Raw genomic sequence first — 23,859 nt, forward strand, 5'->3', positions numbered from 1 at the left:
GGACACGACGCTGTCCCCACTTTTCGCACAGCACGACACGTACGTATGTCAGCAGACGATGAGCGCATGTCTGCTCCGCTGAGACAAGGCCAGCAATTCCCCTCACTACTGTCCCGAAGTAAAATCATTCCGGCTAGTGCAGAGTGTCAAAACTTGTTTTATTCAATGCCTAGCGCATAAATAAACGGCAGGAAAGCTTTCTACATCTTTACTACCAACCATATATACAATACAGTGGCAAACTATTTCTCTTTATAGGCCGCACGTGGCCAACGTGAGCTCGTGTACTTCAACAAATTACTAAGTTGGAAGCATCAGCCATTGCTATGATTCGCAGAAACTGGAAACGCGCGTACAAGCCTTGAAAACCTGCGCTCAACACCTATCCGCGACGCCACTCCCCGACCTTTTGCCTACCACGAGCTCGCAAGCGACTGCAGCGCCACCTCGTTTACAAACATGCAGGAGGTCTATAGTCCAGTGGTGAGACGGTTGCTCTAAAAAAGGCAAATTTAAAAAAGGCTATAGTTGCCAGTTATATTTCTCTCCCCTCTGTTTATCTGCCTACGTGCGAGTGACCAAAGTGGTCGCTCGCCTGGGTTCCCGCCTTGAACAGCTTGTACTTTCGCTTCCTTGAATAAACGGTTGGCAGTCTGCAACCCTGGCGCCTTATTCGTTTTTTTTTTTACCTCGTGTCCTCGTCCTAACGTTCTTCGAAAATGAACCAACTAGACTCCAAAAACGTCCTACCAAATAACTTTGATCTCCAGGAATACTCCATGAAGTGGATGAATTTCCTTTCATGATGTAAATGGAGGCAGATTTATTTTGCGAGGATGGTGGTGGTAAACGTTTATTATGACATAAGAGTTTTGGCCACAGAGGCACTTGGGGCCCCCGCACGACACCACCACACTCAAACTTTCATGTTCCTACGGTCGATGACGTCAGCACCCCGGTCCGTGGCGGTCTTCTGCTGGACGGGGTCCACAGAGCTTAGCAAGGTCTTCCAGTCCTCCCAGATGATGAGGTGCCCCAGGCCCCACGGGAGTGGATTCGCGGGCCACTGTAAAATTGTTCTTTAGATCACTAACTTCGTAATCTCGGTTTTCGTTAGGTCAACTTCGACCAAGTCGACCTGAGCTTTGTCGAGACGATGTTGAGCCAATGGGGTCGAGTGGTGAGCGACCACCTTGGCGGCAAAATAGAACTAAATCAGAACTGTTCAGAGTACCAATACAGTAGGGCTGAGAAAGCTGAACGATACGACCACAACAAATATGCAAGCCTATGATTACGTCAAAGGATGTGTGCTTACCTCCACGTTTTGACAACTGAATCTCCGAAGTGCTAAAAACAATAACATGTGAACAGCTTTGCTAAAAAGTCTCTATAACATTCTCTGTGCATACTACACGCAGGCCATGACATTGGCATTGCTCATTTCCACACACTCCGATATCATATAACAGGACCGGAAATGCACAGTCGCCGTTTGAGCACACCGCTGCCTGTATGCGGGGAAAAACCCGAGAGCCCTCAGCAGTTTTGGTATGTGATGTCTGCGACACAAGATGCACTGCAGTGTCAAGCGATTGAATAAACACAGTACCGTGATCCCCCGCACGGGTGTGTGCGAATAAACAGGCATTGTGCGTAACTGCTTGTCAGTACAGATTCTAGTTTTTTTTTTAACTGCGCTCGTATGCTAAGCCTCTGTGCATAGGTCATGCACACGAAATAATGTGCTGTCTCTAAGCAGGCCACTTTGTTGAAGAGCCTGAACAGCGGGCACGCTGACACGTACACTATGATTTTCGCGTTTCAGCTCATAAACGTGCCTGAGTGAGTGCAAAGAGGGAAACGAAAACGGTTGACTTACTTATGAAGTTGATTCAGGCACTGGAAGCCGCCGGTCTCTCGGTTGGGGGCGAGGTACCACATCCAAAGGAACAGCAGCTCTGCGATGACACCAGGAGAATATGTTTGCTACAACGTAAACTCGTGTTTACATGCTGTTACTGGTCATCTTCCGGGTTTAGTGATGCGAGTGTTTAAGCCAAGCGCTGCGCTCGTACTCCTGTGGTACAATGGTGGTAGTCCACTAACGCAAAGCATGCCCAAGTATGTGAGCGCAGTATACTCCAGTAGACGCACAAGTCTATGCGCGCTAAAACTATGGAACGTGGCTCTCAGCTCTGCTTCAGCCTTTTGCTCCGGTTGAAGGCAGCGCTCACCAGAAGAGTTTTGTTTTTAAAATTACAATTATTTTCTAGGCGCCAGATGGCCACGAAATCTTACCGTGTGACATGAGATGTTGTCACGTGCTATTTAGTTTGATACGAGCTCCTTGCGCTATCGCATAATATGGCGCTTATGTGCACTATTTCATCTGCGGCGCGGTAACTCATCAGATTTGTCGTGGTAACCGTGCTTCCAATCTTGTTGCGGTGAGACGTAGGCAAGATGGAGAAACAATGCACAAATACAAGGCCCGAAAACAATGCAAATATTGGGAATCTCTGTTGAGGAACTGTTTAAAACTGCAAAGTGTATAAAGTAGGCTGAGAACGCTAAATACAAGGCCCGAAAAAAATACAAATATTGGGAATCCCTGTCGAGGCACTGTTTAAAACTGCAAAGTGCTGAGAACGTCAGAGCTAAATACAAGGCCCGAAAACAATACAAATATTGGGAATCTCTGCCAAGGAACTGTTTAAGACTGCAATGTGCATAAAGTAGACTGAGAATGTTAGAGCTAAATACAAGGCCCGAAAGCAATACAAATATTGGGAATCTCTGCCGAGGAACTGTTTAAAACTGCAAAGTGCATAAAGTAGGCTGAGAACGTTAGAGCTAAATACAAGGCCCGAAAACAATACAAATATTGGGAATCTCTGCCGAGGAACTGTTTAAAACTGCAAAGTGCATAAAGTAGGCTGAGAACGTCAGAGCTAAATACAATGCCCGAAAACAATACAAATATTGGGAATCTCTGTCGAGGCACTGTTTAAAACTGCTAAGTGCATAAAGTAGGCTGAGAACGTCAGCGCTAAATACAAGGCCCGAAAACAATACAAATATTGGGAATCTTTGCCGAGGAACTGTTTAAAACTGCAAAGTGCATAAAGTAGGCTGAGAACGTCAAAGCTAAATACAAGGCCTGAAAACAATACAAATATTGGGAATCTCTGTCGAGGCACTGTTTAAAACTGCAAAGTGCATAAAGTAGGCTGAGAACGTCAGAGCTAAATACAAGGCCCGAAAACAATACAAATATTGGGAATCTCTGCCGAGGAACTGTTTAAAACTGCAAAGTGCATAAAGTAGGCTGAGAACGTCAGAGCTAAATACAAGGCCCGAAAACAATACAAATATTGGGAATCTCTGCCGAGGAACTGTTTAAAACTGCAAAGTGCATAAAGTAGGCTGAGAACGTCGGAGCTAAATACAAGGCCTGAAAGCAATACAAATGTTGGGAATCTCTGCCGAGGAACTGTTTAAAACTACAAAGTGCATAAAGTAGGCTGAGAACGTCAGAGCTAAATACAAGGCCCGAAAACAATACAAATATTGGGAATCTCTGCCGAGGCATTGTTTAAAACTCCGAAGTGCATAAAGTAGGCTGAGAACGTCAGAGCTAAATACAAGGCCTGAAAACAATACAAATATTGGGAATCTCTGTCGAGGCACTGTTTAAAACTGCAAAGTGCATAAAGTAGGCTGACAACATCAGAGCTAAATGAAGTGGTTGTTGCGTCGACGCGTGATGTGCAACCACAGAATCTTATTCTTAAGGAACTTGGGAGAAACACTCCTGCCGTCACCTGCGAACTTCACCTGTATTCATTTCCCTAAAACCTACAAGGTAGGCCCTAAAACCTACAATTATGCTCGGCGTTTCTCTCTGGCCGCACTGCCTCCCTGCACATAGATCAGATTACCCCATCCCCTTATACACTCGCAGAGCTCGGAACCCCTCAAGGGGCGGTCCTTTCTCCCCTTTTCTTTAACGTTGCTCTCATCCCCCTAGCTCACAAACTGGCTCTAATCCCACACCTAAAGCATACCCTGTATGCTGATATTACCATATTGACCACTCATGGCTCTGACAGGGAAATTGAGGAAACTCTTCAGTTAGCAGCAGACACCATCTCCTCTCACGCGTCATCCATCGGGCTCATATGTTCCCCATCTAAGTCCGCGCTCTTCCTAATTAGGCCAAAATCTGGCGCTAACTCGCCCATCCAAATCAATTTAAAAGGATCCCCTATCCCCATCACACCCGCCCTCCACATCCTTGGCCTCCACTTGCAGGATTCTGGAAGAAATGAACATACCCTTAAAATGCTCAAGGCCTCCACGCAATCCGTGTTGCACCTTCTACACCGAGTGTCCTCCCTTAACAAGGGTTTAGACGAAGCGGACAACATGAAAGTAGTGCACGCATTTACGCTTAGCCGCATTCTATACGCAACACCATATCTCAAATTGAACCGCACGGAAACCGAACGCGTGAACGCAATGATCCGCCTTGCGACTAAGGCGGATCATTGCGGGGACAGCACGCCATCTCGAGCTGGGAGGACTGGGAGGTCCTGCTTATGTCTGCAGACCCGACATCGCAGCTTGCTGCGGTGACTCGGGCTGCCGACGTCATGTCCCGGCATGACCTACTTGTTTCAGTGCGGTACCGCACAGTGGCCCAGGGAACCAGCTGGGTCTAAAACTCACTTGCTCAATAAAGTTTTTCTGTCTGTCTGTCCCTCTAGATTGAAGAGGCGGTTCACGTTGAGTCTCGTCGCACGGCTTAGCCAATGTGGTGGTTAACATCCCTACTCGACCCGATGTGATGTGGAGCGATTTAGATGTACCGTCTTTGCCAACAGTAACCGAGCCACGGTGGTTTGGTTCTTAGCCACGTAACGAAGGTCTTATGGCGGCCCCAAAGCTGAGTTTGTCTAGAGTAAGCTGAACCCTTGTCCACAGTTTCAGACACCGCTATACTGTTGAGAAGCAGAAACCTGCTGGCCGGTTACTTTTGGAAAAGGGGGTACTAACGATTTTATTTAAATCCAGCTAGCGTTTCCTGCATCAAGGGTCCTTTGTGATTCGTCAACAGTTCTTTCTTCCTTCGTACTAGCAGGCGCTGTCGCGTGATTATGAACCGATTTTATATTTTATTTTTCCTTTGGGCCCTAGAAAATGGTGCCATTCGCCGACACAATAGAAAGAGAACTCAACTCACCGACGAATTTCAGGCCAATGCGCTTAAATCCCGGGTTCTGTTCAGAACTCGCGCTCTGCCCAGGTACCACATCCAAACAGAAAGGCCAATCCTGTAAAAAATTCAAAAAATAGGGGTTGCACCCTAATAAGGCACTGTTATAATTTCTACCACAAACACTTCACCGAGTCATCAACTGTAGGAGAGTAGGGTGGGTGGGTGTGAGTAGATAGGCAGTATTTAGGGGTGGGTGTTTTTTCCTCAAAAGGTAAGATTAAGACCAGAATAGCATGGAGAGGGTATTACTCTTACCACGCAGCCACTTGTTGAGCAAGTCGAAAAACCTCGCCCACTTTTGGCAGTGATTTCAATCGACGTCCACATTATGGCAAATGGCGCTGGAGGCGTGATGTTTTCAAACTTTCAAAGCGCCATGAATGCATTAACGGTAACGCTATTCTTTGGCATTGCAGTCACTCTCTTCATGCTTTATGGGCATTTAACACCATAGAGCGACTCATATAATGAATTAATGCAAAAGAATTAGATGGCTCAATCTCAATTTCATGTCCGCTATACATGTCTGCAAAATGTGTCTGCACTATGACGTCACAACCTGAATGCGTGATTGTAATGCAATATGTCGTTATGAAGACAGACGGCATTATGTCTTTAGATTAGTAATCAATAATTACGATAAATAATGACAACAAAATTACGGTGATAGCTATTTAATGATAACGATGTGGAAGTGATTATAAGTGATGATGTCATACCAAAAACACGTGCCAAGGACGCAGAAAATTTCGAAGTCAGGTTATAAAATGATGACATACAAATGACAAGATGACGCGAAAATTTCGAAGGAAACGACGCCTGTCTTTCATCTCTGAACCGCACCATAAGGGAAGTAAAGTGGAATGAAAGTTGGTTTAAGGAAAGTATATTACGCCTGTATCACATTGCACAGTTTCATTTACCCAAAAACCAATTTCCTTTTTTTTCTGAAATTATTTATCTGCAAGGTTTGCGGGCCGTTTGGAACCGGATTTGGTTCCATATCTCCGCATACAACGAGGAATAATCCCTTCCTGACTGAAATCACAAATGTCATTGTACAGGTTAAAAAAATAAAACACAGGTACTAATATTAACAATAGATAATAAATAAGTTATTGCCTTGAGAAATGCTGGTTCACATTAGTTTACTGTGTATGCGCGTTGTTTCGTAGTTTTTAATTTTTTTACAGCTGGGATTGTTGCGCGTGGGCTGGTTTATCCCACTGTTCATGTAGGTATAGGGTGCCCTTTTTGTAGTTCCTTTGGGCCTCCTGCTTATATGTTGCATATAACCATGTACGTAGTGCAGTGTAAATATGAAATAAAAATGTTCATGTTCAAATGAGATCTGTAGTTTGCTCATATGGCCTTTTAAATACGCACCTTGGGGGGCCATTCGCTCGAGGCTGTCTCCAGTCTTGGCCACAGACTGGAAGGGGACATTGTGCTGAAGTCACCTGGAAAAGTGATGACTTCATCAAAGAGGGGAAAGAGTGACAGAGTGACAAAGAGGCACATAGACGCACAAGAGACGCGCTTATAGTCATTGCAGCAGCACATGTTTTCCCATTCCGCCAGTGCGGGTCGCCACTGTGTTCTCAAACGTTTTGGGAGGCATGGGCAGGCGCGGTTTTGATGGCGAAGACGTAAAACATGATTGAGTAGTTTGTATTAGATTCTCTCTACTTAGTACACTTCGGGCATGACATTGGCCTTCATTTGCACTTACACCGATAACATATCTAAAAACACGTGACTGAGACGAATTCCTGACCAGAGATTTCCGGCGCCAAATCAGACGTCCATATATGTGCAACTGGAAATGAACAGTCGCCATTTGAGCACACACCCACGCGTATGCGACGAAAAAATTCGACACCCGCAGCAGGTGTCTTATTTGACGTGTGTGGAGGCGATAGGTGACATACTTCGATGTCACGCGAATGGATTAACACAGCACCGTGATCGACTACTCGGGTCTGCGCCAATAAACGGGCACGGGAATCTCGCCAGTAGGCCGCTTTGATAAACAGCCCGAACAACGGGCACGCAGATGCGTACACTATGACATTCGCGTTTCAGTTCATATACCTGCCTGACAGTGGACAAAAAAAAGGCAGTGGCTCAACTTGACTCACACTGGAATTTAGTGCAAAGCAACGAAGCTTGCTAAGCGTCGGGCTCGTCCATAGCAGCTCTGCTACTCGCTCGTGACAGCTGCTCACAATACCCACACGACCACGTGTCTATGACGCGGTATCACAAGGTTCTTACATCACCCCCCATTGGATGTCATCACGTGGCTTCACATTACCCCATCAGATGTTCTTAAGGTCAAAGGTCAACCCAAAGGTCATCCAATGTCAAAGGTCAAATGGCAAGCAAATGCCAACTAAAGGTCTTGGGTCAAGGCCAAGGTTTCGACACCATAAGTGTACCATATATAGTCATACACGGCTAACGTGGTTGGGCTGAAGGTCGTTCAAGGTCATTCTCCGGCTTATGCGACGCTTCCTTTACCCTAGCATAGTGAAGCTTTTCACTTCAAAAAATGGTTGACTTACGTATGAAGTTGATTCAGGCGCTGGAAGCCCCCGTATCTCGGTTGGCGGCGAGGTACCACATCCAAAGAAACAGCAGCTCTGCGATGAAACCAGGAGAATGCAGCTCTTACAACGCGAACTGGTGATTACATGCTATTACTGGTCATCTTACGGGTTTAGTGAAGCGAGTGTTTGAGCCAAACGCTGCGGTCCTAGTCCAGTGGTACAACGGTGGTAGTCAAGTGACGCACAGCATGCCGAAATATGCAAGCGCGTTGTACTCCTGTAGGCGCACAAGTCTACCCATGCTAAAGCTACGGAACGTGGCCCTGAGTTCAGTTCCAAGCTTTTGCTCCGGTTGAAGGCAGCGCTCATCAACACAAGATTTTTTTTTCGAATTACAAATTATTTACTAGGTGCCAGGTGGCCACGGAATCTTTCTGAGTGTGAATCTTTTTGTTTCGTAATTATGAACCGTTCTCTGGGCCCTAGGAAATGACGCCACTCGCCGACAAAATAGAAATAGAAGCGAACTCACCGAAGAGTTTCAACCACAGGCTGGGTCAGAAATAGCTTCCTGCCCAGGTACCACATCCAGAAAAAAAACGCCGCTCCTGTAAAAATGAGCAAAAATAAGGGTTGCAACCTCATAAGCCACTGCTATAATTTCCCCCGCAACACTTCTGTGGGTCATCAATTGTACGGAGCAGGGCAGGTGTGTGAGGGTAGATAGGCAGTATTTAGGGGTGCATATATTGTTCCCGAAAAGGTATGACTATGATCGGAACAGCACGAACAGGGTATTATTCTTAACCCGCCTCCACTGGTGAAGCAAACCTCGTCCACTTTTGTCAGTAATCTTAATCGACGTCAACTGTTTCGCAAAGGGTGCTGCAGGCGTGAAAGGGCCCTGAATACGTAGCCGGTATGGCTATTCTTTGACATATCAGTCACTATGCTCGTAATTTATGGCTTACAAGGTCTAACGTCCGAAAGTGACTCAGACTATGAGGGATGCCGTAGTGAAAAGTTCAGGAAATTTCAGCCACCAGGGCTTTAACGTGCATTGACATCGTAGAGTGCACGGACGTCTAGAATTCCGCCTCCATCGAAATTCGACCACCGCGGCCGGGATTGAACACGCGCCATTCGGGTCAGCAGCCGAGCCACCACGGTGGATGAGTATTGCTCAAAGCGGTTTAAACAGGACCTGTGCCAAACTTGGTGCTGTGAGAACACCTCAGGATTGAATTCACCAGCTGAAAGACGTAGTTGTGCGATGAAAATTACTAGACACTTTCGCAACTTAAGTGTTGAGAGGTGAAAGCCTGCCATTCTGTGACAACTTTCACTATGCCGTGACGACTTCCGGTGGTTGTAACGTCCCATTATTCCCGTGTCTATATCGACGTCCACGCTATTTCGACGCCATTTGGACATTTTTGCGTATAAATAATTAAGTATTCTACAGTCAAACTTGGCTTTTAGGTTCATTTTTTCTCCGCTATCTGAAGCATCCATTCTTTTTCTGCTATCTATTTTAGTTCCCGAGCTAAACGTGTGACATCCCCTGCGAGTGCACGGACGACAGTACGGCCATGAAAGGCTTTCGCCTTAAAATTGGTTAACGACTACGGTTGTCGGTAGTGCGAAATTTGAGCACAGGTCTTCCCACGCCACCTGCCATCTGTGGCAGGTACCGTGTTCCGCTGCTAGCTATGGAGCTAGTGTACGCTGCTAGCCGGGGTCTTTCTAGCTGTCACCTTCAGGTTGTCAATTCCTCCGCTCTCCCTGTGGCTGGTGGAGTTTCGCTCTGCTGCTAATTGCCAACATGGCACTGGTCAGGTGGCGTGTGGCGGTGAATCTTTCAAAAGCGATGGTAGGCAAGTATGTCGTGTTCAGCGTCACGAAGGAGCCCGTGGGCTATTAAAGGTAATGTCACCGCAGTAGAGCAGTCTGGATTAAGTTCATGAGCCGGTTGTAAAGCTCCGGCTCATTATCCTAATTATTGCAAACTTAAACACCACTGTGGGAGGCGGGAAACATAATTTACGGCGCCTAAACTTCTTGAATAGCAAAATCTTTCCCTGGAGCTGCGAAAGGACTAACAGTCTTGTCTTCGACAATGCGGATAACCTGAATGCATCTCTACATTATTTGGATCTTCATCCCCAAGAGCTGCGAAAGGACAAGCAGTCTTCGACAGTGCGGATAACCTGAACGCGTCTCGGCGTTATTTGGATCGTTGTTGCTGGAGCTGCGAAAAGGCTAACAGTCTTATCTTTGACAACGTAGATAACCTGAAGGCGTCTCTCTATTATTTGTATCTTTGTCCCTAGAACTGTGAAAGGACAAGCAGTCTTCGACAGTGCGGATAACCTGAACGCATGTCTGCATTATTTGGATCGTTGTTGCTGGAGCTGCGAAAAGGCTAACAGTCTTATCTTTAACAACGTAGATAAGCTGAAGGCGTCTCTCTATTATTTGTATCTTTGTCCCAAGAACTGCGAAAGGACAAGCAGTCTTCGACAGTGCGGATAACCTGAACGCGTCTCTGCGTTATTTGGATTGTTGTTGCTGGAGCTGCGAAAAAGCTAACAGTCTTATCTTTGACAACGTAGATAACCTGAAGGCGTCTCTCTATTATTTGTATTTTTGTCCCTAGAACTGTGAAAGGACAAGCAGTCTTCGACAGTGCGGATAACCTAACGCATGTCTGCATTATTTTGACCGTTGCTGCTGGAGCTGCGAAAGTACTAACAGTCTTTTCTTCGACAATGTAGATAACCTGAACGCGTCTCTTCATAGCACTCTTCGCCAGTGCGGATAACCTGAATGCGTCTCTGACAATATAGATAACCTAAAGGCGTCTTTCTTATTTGGATCTTTGTCCCTAGAACTGCGAAAGGACAAGAAGTCTTCGACAGTGCGGAAAACCTGAACGCATATCTGCATTTTTTGGATCGTTGTTGCTGGAGCAGCAAAGGGACTAACAGTCTTATCTTCGACAATGTAGACAACCTGAATGCGTCTCTTCATAACATTCTTCGGCAGTGCGGATAACCTGAATGCGTCTCTGCGTTATTTGGATCGTTTTTGCTGGAGCTACAAAAGGACTAACAGTCTTATCTTCGACAATGCAGATAACCTGAACGCGTCTCTCCATTATTTGGATCTCTCCAGTTGTGGAGGTGTAGCAGGTAACAGGCAATTGGGATTGTGTCAAAGGGCACAAAATCACTTCAACACCTATAGCCACTAGGCGGTAACTAAGCGCTTTCCTGATATGGTTTACAAACTACAAAAAGCGGTTCCCGAGCAACAGGTTCGCGAAAACCAAGCAGTAGCGAGATTATTTTCCTCCAAGGAAAATAATCAGAGTGTTATTCAGGAGTACTTCCAGGTGAATAGCGGGGATCCAGCTCATAACGCAATATACGCAAATGGGAACACTTGTGCAAGGTGGAGTAAAAAAGTTACAGGACTGCACTAGGCCTGCTTAGTAAGAGCGGAAACGCGAAAGCCTTTCCCTTTCCTCTCTTTCTCAATTTTTTATTTCATTCTTAGTATTGTTATAAAAATTTCGTTATTTTCATTTTTAATCTTTCAGTTTTTTGTTTATTTTATTTTTGTATATACTAAGCAAGCCTTCTCACGCGTTTACATTGTTTTTCTTCGATTCACTCACGCAAAACCTGATTAAAAGGCTGCATTTATTTCTATTATTTCAATTTAAATAGTTACCTAATTGTAATTAATCACCAAACTTTTCCCATTTCAAGATATATTTATGCACTCCCGAAGGGAATCATATATTTGCACATATCCCCAGAACGACACAATCGTGCGGATAAAATCTGCGGACGAGTTTTGCTGACGCAACATAATCATATAATGCTTTCGCATCAATTACTCACGGGCATCAGCGGGAAATAGCAGAGGGGTAAAGGTACGTATACAGTCTATGGCAAAAGTCACCAGGCTAGACAATTTGCTTATCAGTTGTACATTGAAGCTATTATGCCAGCCCTCAAGCTCTAAATCTCTGTATGGTAAAAAGCACCCTTGTCCTCACCTTCCGAGAACTTTTTGTTATATAGGGAAGGCGTAAAGGCTCTACCATTGGAATGAGAAGCAAACCATGCAGCCCGGTCACTTTTGGCAAAGGCTGTACATGCACTGCTTCAGTCGAAATTTTCCTAACCAGTTCTTTCCCGCCCTACCCCCGCTGGAAGAAGAGGGAATCCTGATGTGGCGGGATAAGATTCACCCACGCGACGAAGCAACCACTGGTGGAGGAGGCGGCCCCGTTTGCGCTCCCGACACCGGCCCTTCTCCGGCAGTGGCCCTATAAGCAATTAATGATAAAGAATTAAGTGGGGGGTAAGCTGCCGTCAGGAAAAGTGGAAGATTGTTGCAGTAAAGTTGCACCAGGTTTGTCTGGAGGTTCGGGTCGTTTGTAAATATTGAGGAACAGGCGAGGCACAATACATGCTGTCACTCAAGACGTAATGCGCTAAATTACACGTAGTAACAAAGGCATGTTTTCATCACCATTGTTTTCTCGTACCGTCGTCGACTGGAACGATCTTGGAGATGACACTGTACCAACATCCTGTCCCGCAAACTTCGCGCGCAGAGCCAACAGCCATTTATTGTCACTATAGCGCATGACCAATAAATATTACATACAACACATTGCACCCTCCTCTTTTGTAATGGCCCCCAAAAAGGGGGCTTTAAGGAAATAAAAATGAATGAATGTATAATCCATTTAGCCAACCTTTAATGATTCATTCGCAGAATTCGTGACAAATTATGGACAAGCTTTCAACAGCCTAAGTAAGTTTTTTTGCTAGAGATCACTGATGTAGGCACCGTAGAGAGAGAGAGAGAGAGAGTGCCTGCGATGAAAGTGGCCGACGGACTATTCGTACGTGACACCGCTACTTCATAGGAACCAGAGTGTGTTTCCGCGGTGTCGAATTCAGTGTAAGCAAATTGTCATAGTCATATGATCACGTGGCCGTACCACCACGTGTTAAGTTCGGTTTGACCTCGCCCGAAGTTTTCACACACGTGTGCAAAAAGAGCGACCGGTACCGATTATCCTCATAAAAATCGGCGCTTTTCGTTCATTTGATAGGTACTGTATTCTTATGATATAAAATTATCGTTTTTAAGAACCTTATTTCGCTAAGACCTTTCTTTTCCTCTCACCTACGAGTGCCTGAGAAGATAACCCTCTCTTGCCCTGTCCTGTAGTCAAACACACGATACTTCTTCTCAACTCCCCTTTTTCCTTGAAAGTTGGTTTTGTTAGTGGCGAGCTCAACGTCCCAAAGGGACTCAGGCTATGAGGGACGCCGTAGTGAAGGGCTCCGGAAATTTAGACCACCTGAAGTTCTTTAACGTGCACTGACAACTTCCGATTTCGATGTGAATGAGACAATGACCTTCAATGCAGCACAAGGTCAAACCAACTACGTGGTGGCATGACACAAGCTATAGTAGTATGACCACATGATCATGACTATGACCATTAGATGCCAGACCTTGACTGCAGACCTTCACATTCAATTTGATAAAGTCTGCACCTGATCTTGACCTACGACCTCGACCCTTGACCTTGACATTTGATTTGAGAGTGGAGACCATGCTTACCAGAGGTTTCCCTTGTGTAATTAGGTTCAAGCCACGTTGAACACGCCAGCCATTTTTGCAGAAACATAGGGGGGGGGGGGGGGGGCAAGAAGCAATCGCTTTAACTCAATGTTGTAGAGTGCTTAGTGAGAATGTGCGAGTTTATAGAGATGCTGAAGCGGAATAGGAGGTGTACATTTATTTACAATGTGCAAAGCGAGCGGGCCAGTCACTTCCACAACAGCCCAGTATCAATCCTGCTCACCTCCAGCCCATCCCTGTTGCACTGCGGGAGGATCGGTGTGGCACCCACGTGACGAAGGCACTGCAGGCTGCGCAGTTTGCCGCGGCTGTTTGCACATCAGCCCCGCTGGTTCTGCTGGTTGAGGACGAAGCGAGAAAAATTAATGCTGGCTCGCTACGACTGCCGCTGTGGCAACATGCACTGAGTGACATGCTCTATGCAGAGAAGCATTGTGGTGAGTACCTAATACGCTTATAGGGCAGTGAAAAAAGGAGTGAGCTGTCCTTTAGCGCACACCTTTTAATACAAGGGTGTGCGCTAGAGGAGAGTAGAGTCTATACTCCTTTCTGCTTAAAGTGTACAGCGTCGAAAAGGAAGCAGCGCGGGCCTCCACAAAACCGAAGCAAAAAAAAATCATTTGCACTTACGTCTCCTGATGAGCGGAAAGACAAAAGCTTTTCCCTGTCCTCTGTTCCTCACTCCGTCTTCATTTTTTTATTTTCTTGCTTTTTATTTTCCTGTTATTTCCTTTTATTCTTCGTTTTCAATTCCGTTTTCTCTTATTTTCTGTTTTTGTTTTCATTTTATTTTCATTTCCATTTACAAATTTTAACTTTTTAACTTCGTTTGATTGACAAAAAGTATGGTGGAGCTGCCATAAAAAAAAACGTAAACCGATAAGCTCCTGCCTGTGTCAACCGTTTGATTGACAGGTGGAGCGGACACTTTTTGTACATGTTTTCTGCGCACGCACATGAGCCATGAAAGGCCTTATTTATTTATTCATCATGCCACTAAAGGCCCTCCTTCGAGGGTATAAAACGGGGGAGGGGGGAGTCAGTGTAAAAATATATACAAGGGAACATCATTAACAAACAGAAGAACAATAAACAGGCTAGGTATAATGTGGAAAAGATAAGGAAGCACCTGAGAGTACATAAAGGAGCAGGCAGTAAAAAAACAACAACAATTAGGCATAACGGAAACGAAAAATACTGCAGTATACGTATTAGGCACGAATAGAAGAGGAGTAATCGCAAAAGTACAGCAATTGAAAAAATAACGTTAAAAAATTTCGAACCTTTCTAACATTTCAAATTCCAACGTCGCTGCGGATGAGAGCAAGAAATGTGGAGGCGTTAGATTCAAGGCTACTATGTGTGCTGGTAAGTTGTTCCACTTTAATAATAGTGCGTGGTATGAATGGGTTCGCAAATGCAAGTGAACTGAGTGCAACCTTGTCTATGTGCCCCTGTCGGTTTAGCGCTATGTGCAGATGAACGAGACGCGATGCGTTTAACTTTGTGTGGATGGTCGAGCCGCAGAAAAAAGGCTGATTGTGATTGTAAAAAATCATGGTGAAGCGAAGCATGGTGATACAGTTTATGGAAACGCGCTAGTTGTGATAGTTTACGGCGGTACGACAAGTCTTGTAATCCGGCGCGATTTTTTGAGGTAGTGACACTGGTATCATGTTAGTAGTCTGATAAAATAAAACGCGCAGCATGGTTCTACAAGGACTCAATGTTAGCTATGAAATAGGCTTGATCATGATTAGAGGTGGCTAATGCGTATTCAATCTTCAAACGAATGAGTGCGGTGCATGCGAGTTAAATCCTACAACACCACTGATATAGCGAATGCTGATCACAGACCAGGCTAGGGCGCAATGATTTTCCGGCCCCTTTCGAAGGCAATGGCTTTAAGACTGCAATGTGGAGTGAAGAGTGACGGTAAGGCTACTGCGTGTATGCTGCCCAAAATGTTAGCGTTTCGGTTTACTACCATGAATGCTGGCTTGGGCTGCTGAAGCTTCTGCTTCGGTCGACGATCTACCGGCGCACCTATTGACGAACTCTGCGCCTTCCAGCCGGTATTGTTTTATTTCTAATTGGAACATAAAAGACCTGCACCTGCACAGATTTCAAATCCGTTTAAACCGATGGCTACAGCAAAGTGGCTAAAAAGAGGCATGCTATAATAACATGGTGGAAATCATAAGATGCTTGTCTCTTACTTTCGGACGAGCTGGCACGTCTCGCTCTTGCAACGCTTAGCGAGAACACAGACACACCACAGCTGAGTGTGCTTAGACTTTTTGTTGGTTTTCCACTCGCTCTAATGTTACAAGATTGGAGAGGACAATTCAGCTCCGCCTTAAGTGTATGACCCGTTAGCGTAGCGGGTTAAGCTTTTTCTGTGAGCAGCATTTTCTGGACGCATTTTTCATTTTTTTCTTCAATTGCTTCAATAAATAATTAATAGATTACACTGTAAATTTTATTAATTAGCATCATGAAGCATTGGCTTTTGATTCTGAGCATTTTGACACCTTTGAACTTCTTCGATTTATTTTTTTCCCTTTCTCATTTCTTTAATTAACCTATTACACTAATTTCGTTCGTTAATTCAGCATCGCTTATCAACACCAATCAACCGTGTGGCACTAAAACTGCTAATTGCCATGATACTATTTTTATTATTCAGCCCCCGATTGTTTCCGACACATGGTGCCGACTATACGACGCTGATGGCTTTTCGACCGAACGAGCTGTATACGCTGTCCCGCAAAATTTGGCATTATGTCGACAGCTAAGCAACGGATTTTCCAGGGTTTTTCTGTTTATTGTACCAGAGAAAATAGCGCAAAAAAAAGAACACAAGTGGAGGGTTTCGCTGCAAATTGGGCACTACAGCAAAAAGTATGACATCGACTGGAAGACCTTGAAACAAATATTCGCTCAACTGAAATTTGGTATCTCAATTGAAATTTTGCTATATCTAAATGAATACGTGGCTACAGATTTTGATCTTCTTCGGGTTGGACTGCACGTTATTTTCACTGTGTTGAAAATTAAGCCTTAAGAGCAGAGAAAGCAAATGCCTTTATTACTATAACCACTGTAGAAATTTTGCTATATCTAAATGAATACGTGGCTACACATTTTGATCTTCTGCGGGTTGGTCTGCAGGTTATTTTCACCGCGTAGAAAATTAGGCCCTAAGAGCAGAGAAAGCAAATGCCTTTATTACTATAACCACTGTAGAAATGTTTTGTGCGGAAATTTCTACGAGCGCATTAGCGCGCTCCTCGCTAAAACTCTAAACAGGTCCTGGTTCTCTCGCGGTGAGTGCGAGTAACATTTTCTCACACAGGAGAGTGACAATGTCCTTCTAAATCACAAAGGTTTGGTTTTGTTTATGAGGGTTTAATGTCCCAAAGCAACTCAGGCTATGAAGGACGCCATAGTGAAGGTCTCCGGCAAAATTTCGACCACCAGGGGTTCTTTAACGTGCACTGAGAACGCAAAGTAGACGGGCCTCTGATTTCACCTCCATCAAAATCCGACCACCACGTTATTCACTAACATGAGCTTTTCCTCTCGGTGCTGTTTTATCTAGGTAACCACATACTCACTACCGCATCTTTGGCTTGGTCTTGAGCGGGCTGCAGGGACCGACGGAGTGACGCAACATGGTGCCGTGGTCGCTCGCTGTTCGGATGCATATCTCCAAGCTGGAATGTCCGAGACGCATGACCCAACGGAAAAGCGCTCCACCAGCTTCCATTGAAGGCAGTTTCCATGACAACGAAGTGGCGGCGTCCTGATCCAGACCTGTAGGAGCACAGCCGTTCAGGGGAGCATGTTAGGCTGTATGACTGTTCTTTTTACTGGTTTTACGGGGCATAACGTTGCAAAGCGACTCAAGCTGTGAGGAACACCGTAGTGGAAGGCTCCGGTTAATTTCAACCACCGGGGTTTTTTAATGTGCACTGTGACAGCACAGTACACGTGCCTCTAGCAATTCACCTCCATCGAAATGCGACCGGCGCGGCCGGGATCGAACCTGCGGTTTCCGCAACAGTAGCCGAGCACCATAACCACTGGGCCACCACTTCCAGCTTAGGCTGCATGTTTGCATGTTATTATTTCCTCTGCGTAGGCGATTAGGCATTAAAAAAAGCATTCAGTACTGTCGGTTGTCTACAAGCGCACTGCATAACGCCTAATTGCAGATCTACAATTGCAGATAAAATTGATATAAAAGTTACAATTGTAAATACGACAAGGTTCCGAGGTCAAAAGTAAAACTGGCTATTCGCTCGGTTATTCCTAGCGATGAGAATAGGGCATTATTCAGATATGCATTTGGGAAGAACTGGGAAATTCACAATATTGAATAAGCGGTTGATAAAAAAAGACAACCGATGGCCTCTTAGGATGACGTTATGGATTCGAAGACAAGGTAGTCGTCTCAGGGTGTGGCGAAGAATCATGTTGGTGGACGAGATTAGAAGCTTTACGGAGAGGAGAAAAACAGAAATTGAAAGTCTTTCACATTTTCGCTCCTAAATAGACATAAGTGCAAACCTGCAATTTTTCATTTATGCATGGGGTGGGGCTGCAGCTCCCCTTCGCTAGATCACAACACCGCTTAGTGCGCGGAAACAGTTACCGTGGAAAGTGGCGATGCAAAGTTGTTCCGTGTAGTGGGGTGTCACCTCCGGTGCTGAAATTAAATACAACAAAGAATTCAGTTAGTTCGTTTTGAAGAGAAGATTGGCCCCGTATATGTCTCACCAATGTTGCACACTTTAAATGCGCCGTCAGGCAAGGAAAGAAGGAGGCTGCGAAATAGGAGCAGGAAATTACATTTAAGGCAGCGAAAAGAGGAGGTAACCGCAGCACGAGGAATTTTTCCGCTCCTGTAGCAAGACTGTGGAAAGTTTTGTGGAACGACATATCTAGTAGGTCGCCTTAACTACTTTCACGGCTGCTCTCATATCCTTCATACATTTTGTTTCATGTTAATGAATAAAGCCCCAGGCAAAATGTGATCGCAAGCAATGAATGTATATATGTGAGGAGGGAACCACTACATGATTCAAGCAGGGAGTCCATACTCTGTAGAACGCGACAGAAGGTTTGTTTCTTATGAAAGCGCGAAAGAGACAGATCGCACACTGCGGGGAGTTTGTACCACGGAGAAGTAGTTTGGGCTTGTGTGCCGTGACGGGCAGTGTTTCCAGTAACTCGAGTTCAAAGCATTTGTCCTCAAATCACATTAGTAATGTAATGTCTGCTTGTTGTTTATTACTGAATATCCATCTGGACGTGCACTGGGCGTCTACAAGAGGTGATCTGGAAGTGATCTAATTCTATGGACGTACGCGCATGTTAGCAGAGCTCTTTAATACTCAAGGTGAGGCTCATTGTTTTCAACAAAGGGTAATTACGGGGGACGTCCTGTACGCGCCTGTAGCAAGCCGCAGTCCCAAGTTGTGCACTGGGTCTAGCTCTCAAAGCATTTGTCCTCAAATCACATTAGTAATGTCCTGTCTGCTTGTTGTTTATTACTGAATATCGATCTGGACGTGCACTGGGCGACTACAAGAGGTGATCTGGAAGTGATCTAATTCTATGGACGTACGCGCATGTCAGCAGAGCTCTTTAATACTCAAGGTGAGGCTCATTGTTTTCAACAAAGGGTAATTACGGGTGACGTCCTGTACGCGCCTGTAGCAAGCCGCAGTCCCAAGTTGTGCACTGGGTCTAGCTCTCAAAGCATTTGTCCTCAAATCACATAATGTCCTGTCTGCTTGTTGTTTATTACTGAATATCGATCTGGACGTGCACTGGGCGACTACAAGAGGTGATCTGGAAGTGATCTAATTCTATGGACGTACGCGCATGTCAGCAGAGCTCTTTAATACTCAAGGTGAGGCTCATTGTTTTCAACAAGGGGTAATTACGGGTGACGCCCTGTACGCGCCTGTAGCAAGAAGCAGTCCCAAGTTGTGCACTGGGTCTAGCTCTTTCACACAAGACGATCTCGTTGATCCGCACATCTAAAATCCCGTAATCTAAATGTAGAATGTTCTAGGTAACAGTAAACGTGTAACTCAAGTGTTTTCGAAAACACTTGGGCTGCACATTTACTGTTACACATTTACTCTTCGAAGAATAGGGTATACAGTTAGCCATATGCAATACTCTGGTTGAAAGTTCACTCACCGTCGACAGCTCTCTCCCGCCGCACTAGCTGAGCATCAGGCGGGTATGGCTGTCGGCGAGGAGACTTGCACCCACGTGACGAATGCACTTCAGTTTTGTCAGCCGGCCACGTTCTTCGTCCGACACTGGTACCGGCCTCGCCACTGGTTCTTGCAGCTTCAAGAGAAGGAAGCTACTTGTGAAAACAACCATTAACTTGGGAAAATGAAAGCTGGCATCTTGAAAAGTGACAAGATATGGTAGTAAAGTGTAAAGTGTAAAGATATGGCAGTAAATTGAAGAGCAAGAAGCCATGCTGGCTCATCCTTACAAAACTTTTTAGACAGTCTATAGACTGTCCATAGACTGTTTGTGAAGTTTATAAAACCCTAGAGAACAGTCTACCGGTAACACAAATCCTAGAGACAGTCCACAGATAATCTATACATTCAGGGTTATAGACTTTTAGCAAACTATTGTCTATAGACAGTCTATATATAGGCTATGAATAGACAATCTATAAAAAGGCAATAGAGTCTTGAGAAGTCTATAGTGTGTCTGTAGACCATTTCACCTTAATAACAACGACTGACCGCACGCGCTCTTTCATGAGAATGCACGATACTGATTTTCTTTCCTATGTGGGATTGGTGACGGATAAGCGCGCAGTAGATAAATTACTGATGAATTAAGGCAGGCACTTGCCAAGTTGCGCATGTTTCAATTGGTACAGATCCAGCTTTACTGGACTTCTAATTGTGAGAAAACTTTGCAATATTGAAAGATACTGTTACAGACATACTGACCAGAATGATTTCACGTTTCTGGTTGATTGGTTATCAGAGCTTAACGTCCCAAAGCGCCTCAGGCTGTGAGGAATGCCGTAGTGAAGAGCTCCAGAAATTTCCACAACCAGAGGTTATTTAACGCGCACTGGCATTGCACAGTACAAGTACCCAAGAATTTCGCCTCCAACGAAATTATACCGCCGCGGCCGGAATGTTATATTAGTTCGATCCTAAGACTCTCTGATTTTAATGAGCGATCGTTTAGTGCCCAGGATCACAAAAATGTGCAATGAAAATATTGTTTAATGCATGGCTTTTTCAACTGATGAGCAAGGACTGTAATGAAGTTGTTTTTGCAGTTTACCCTTAATAGTCATTTTACAGCAGTTGAAATAGCAACATTCACGCTCTCAACATTCAAGCCAGTTTATCAACTTTTGTTGAACCGTCATAAAAGAATATGTTTCAGTTACTGGAAACATGGCGCATTCAGCTCACCTCCTATCTCTGCTTGTTCTTCATTTCTATGTGTTTTATATGGCGATAGCGGCATAGGAGAATAGCAAGAGATCTGAAATCGAACGTTGTTAAAACGTCGGCTCCTTCACAAATGGCACCCAGAGGATATCTAAATTTATTATTATGCTCAAAATACTGATTTCCGGAATGAAATAACTGCAAGACTTCGAGAATAACAGCTCAAGATTCCAAAAATGTCGTTCATAGAAGAATTGTTTTTTTTTTGTTTTTGCTAAGACCGGCGTTTTCTTACAACTGCCATAGAAAACAGAAGGGGTGCATTTTGGACAATAAATAGCAGAAAGCTACAAGCGTCCTAAGGGGGGGATCTGTGCATATATTGAGCGTTATAGTGCAATCTTACGACGTGAAGAAAAATTTGCATTCATGAGCAACTGCCCGTTGAAAAATGCACTCGACAGTACTGTTAACCGAATATATTTGTCCTGAAAGAACAATAGCAGGCGATATAAGGTTGTAGACAGCAATATCGGAAGCCTAATCCCGTTTGCGTCTTATGGCGCTGCCATCGCAATGTGTTCATGCGTGAACTCATATCCGATAACAGTACGGACATGCGCACTACTGGCTCCATCCCACTGGTCCCTGTGGTCAGATGCCCCAAAGTAGTGCCTCCGGCCAAAACAAAGATAAAGTGCCAGAAGCAAAAATCCTGCACCTGCTAGGCACTGGCAGGCTCAAAGCAATGGCAAATAAATAAACAGGGCGGAAAGAAAGCCAAAAGTAGAACGTTTGAATCGAAAGCTAATTGGAAAAATAAAATTGGACCGCGGTATTCATGACGTCTCCATGAGCACATAGAGATGTTGAAATCCATGAATGAGCAGATTTATTAGTGAAGGAAAACTTTAAATGAAGTTAGACAAAGATGCAAAAAAAATGAAAAATGGTGAAACGCAAAAAGAAGACATGTAAAAATGAGCGCGAAAGAATGTATCCAGGAAGACTAATTAAGAGCAGCAGGTGACAATCGAAATGGCAACTGTAGGAGTACAAAAATGTAGGGGAAAAGAAGACAATACAAAAAAAAAACAAAAAGTAAATGATGGTTGATTAGCATAGGCCAAATGCTAGTTAGCTGAGCTAGCAGTCCAGTTTTCACTTCAACTCCGGTGTTCAGATCCAGTGTTCGCGGATAGCAGTTGTTCTCATATATGCGCAATTGGTCTTTCTCTACATACATAGAATCCAGGGAGTCTTCCTACCTCTCCTGGCGAGTGGAACAGCCGGCAAGCGATGCGCCACTGCCCTTTTGTGGCAGGTGCTGCCATCGGTGGGGCTGTTGTTGGGTGAAAGCATGTCAGGCAGCCGAATAAGCATGCCATGGAAAGTTTTTGACTGATGTTTAGAAGTCTCTCAAATCAAAAGTTACTATCAGAGAATGCGGCTTCATGGAGCTTGACCAAACGCACTACGTTCGAGCCCTGAGTCGCATTCACGAGTTTCTTTGTCTTACTTGGAGAAATTTCTCTAAGCGATTTACTGATTATAATGCAGTAAAACCAGCCCTAACACGGTTTCTGGTGAAGGCAATTCTACGCGCTTAAGTTAAATAAATCTGCTTAATTTTTCAGAACGCAAGTTTCTAAAAAAGAGACCCGTACCAGGTTTTCTCGTACAGCCAGTGTGCATGTTTTCCTGGCGGCGTACCCAATACAAGAGAGCGCTGGTGCTGCCCAACCATTACACTATATTGATGATATATATTACGGCCTTCACCATCCATATTTGCTTGAAATGATTTACTTGTCTCTGTCAGAGACAATGACTAAGCACGACTGTAATGTCACCGCAACTAACCTTTACTATTTTTATACCCCCAGCGAAAGGTAACCCGCATAACTAATACCGTATTCTGGTGCCAACGACTATTTTTAACTTTACCCAACGTTTCGGGACAAACTCGGTCCCTTCTTCAGGGGTGACTAATATGTGCCAGCAGCAGCACCGGCTCCCAAGCTATGCCCGCCACAAAGGATTCAGCGTTTCGGATGTTCTATTGCTGAGCGCATGTTCGCTGGCCTGATTTCTGGCCGCGGACGCCTCATTACGATGCAGCCAAAACGCTAATATGCCCGTGTAGTGATATCGGTCCATACGAAAAAGACCGAACTTCCCGAATTATTATTAATTAAGCACCTCATAACCCTTGTATACTTCAGGATTGTTCGATTTTATTAATGCTGTAATAAAAACTGGCACCTCATTTTCTGGAGTGCAGCGATGTCAATGATCAAGCATATGTTGTTTTCGTTGGGAGTCGTTGACATTTCTGCTTAAGCTCTCCTAAAAGGGTTGATAACCCAAAGTGTGAATATAAACGTGCGATTTAAAAAAGGACAAGAATACGCCCAAAAACTGCTCTTGTTTATCTTTTGGTTTTCCTCAAACTAATTGCATGCTAGTTATTTTGGGGCAGCAAAATATCTAGCGCCGAATCACTCCCACTTGTTACCTTATCCTGCCCTTGAAGTTAGTTGAGTGTGTGATCAGGAGACTGCTGTAGCTTGAAGCACAAAGTTCACTAAATACGCAAACTCGAAGAAGCTGAACAGCAGCTGAACAGTAGGGTTAATTTAAAAAAAAAGGCTTTTAGCGGAGCTGCATTTTGTCACTTTCAAGGAAGGAACCTTGAGCTTTCGTGCCACATCCAAGCTTCACACTCCCGGCATGCAACACGGGAGCATGTCACTGCACCAAGATGACGCATGCATTCGCAAAGCGTGTCTTCATTAAGACCGCACGGCTGATATGCTGGATGTTGATATGTGATAACTTCGAGTCAAACTGGCACCTATACATCACTGCAACTGCGCAA

The 23,859-nt window shown here is 44.7% G+C and overlaps 1 protein-coding gene and 1 long non-coding RNA gene across 2 annotated transcripts; both read right to left on the minus strand.

Moving 5' to 3' along the window:
• Positions 1–1,878: 1,878 nt before the first annotated feature.
• Positions 1,879–7,930, minus strand: LOC144102381 (uncharacterized). The gene is made up of 4 exons (XR_013308201.1): positions 7,852–7,930; positions 6,671–6,744; positions 5,249–5,339; positions 1,879–1,961 (listed from the first exon to the last, which is right to left on the minus strand). It is a non-coding gene; the product is annotated as an uncharacterized LOC144102381 (long non-coding RNA).
• A 4,159-nt stretch (positions 7,931–12,089) lies between these two features.
• On the minus strand, positions 12,090–19,880 carry LOC144100321 (uncharacterized). The gene is made up of 5 exons (XM_077633301.1): positions 19,735–19,880; positions 18,176–18,229; positions 17,136–17,334; positions 13,739–13,852; positions 12,090–12,178 (listed from the first exon to the last, which is right to left on the minus strand). Exons 3-5 carry the CDS (start codon positions 17,285–17,287, stop codon positions 12,097–12,099), a joined length of 348 nt encoding a protein of 115 aa, XP_077489427.1. The 5' UTR covers positions 17,288–17,334; positions 18,176–18,229; positions 19,735–19,880; the 3' UTR covers positions 12,090–12,096.
• Positions 19,881–23,859: the final 3,979 nt, after the last annotated feature.

The sequence above is a fragment of the Amblyomma americanum genome, chromosome 8, assembly GCF_052857255.1.
Source record: "Amblyomma americanum isolate KBUSLIRL-KWMA chromosome 8, ASM5285725v1, whole genome shotgun sequence".
Classification (NCBI taxonomy): domain Eukaryota; kingdom Metazoa; phylum Arthropoda; class Arachnida; order Ixodida; family Ixodidae; genus Amblyomma; species Amblyomma americanum.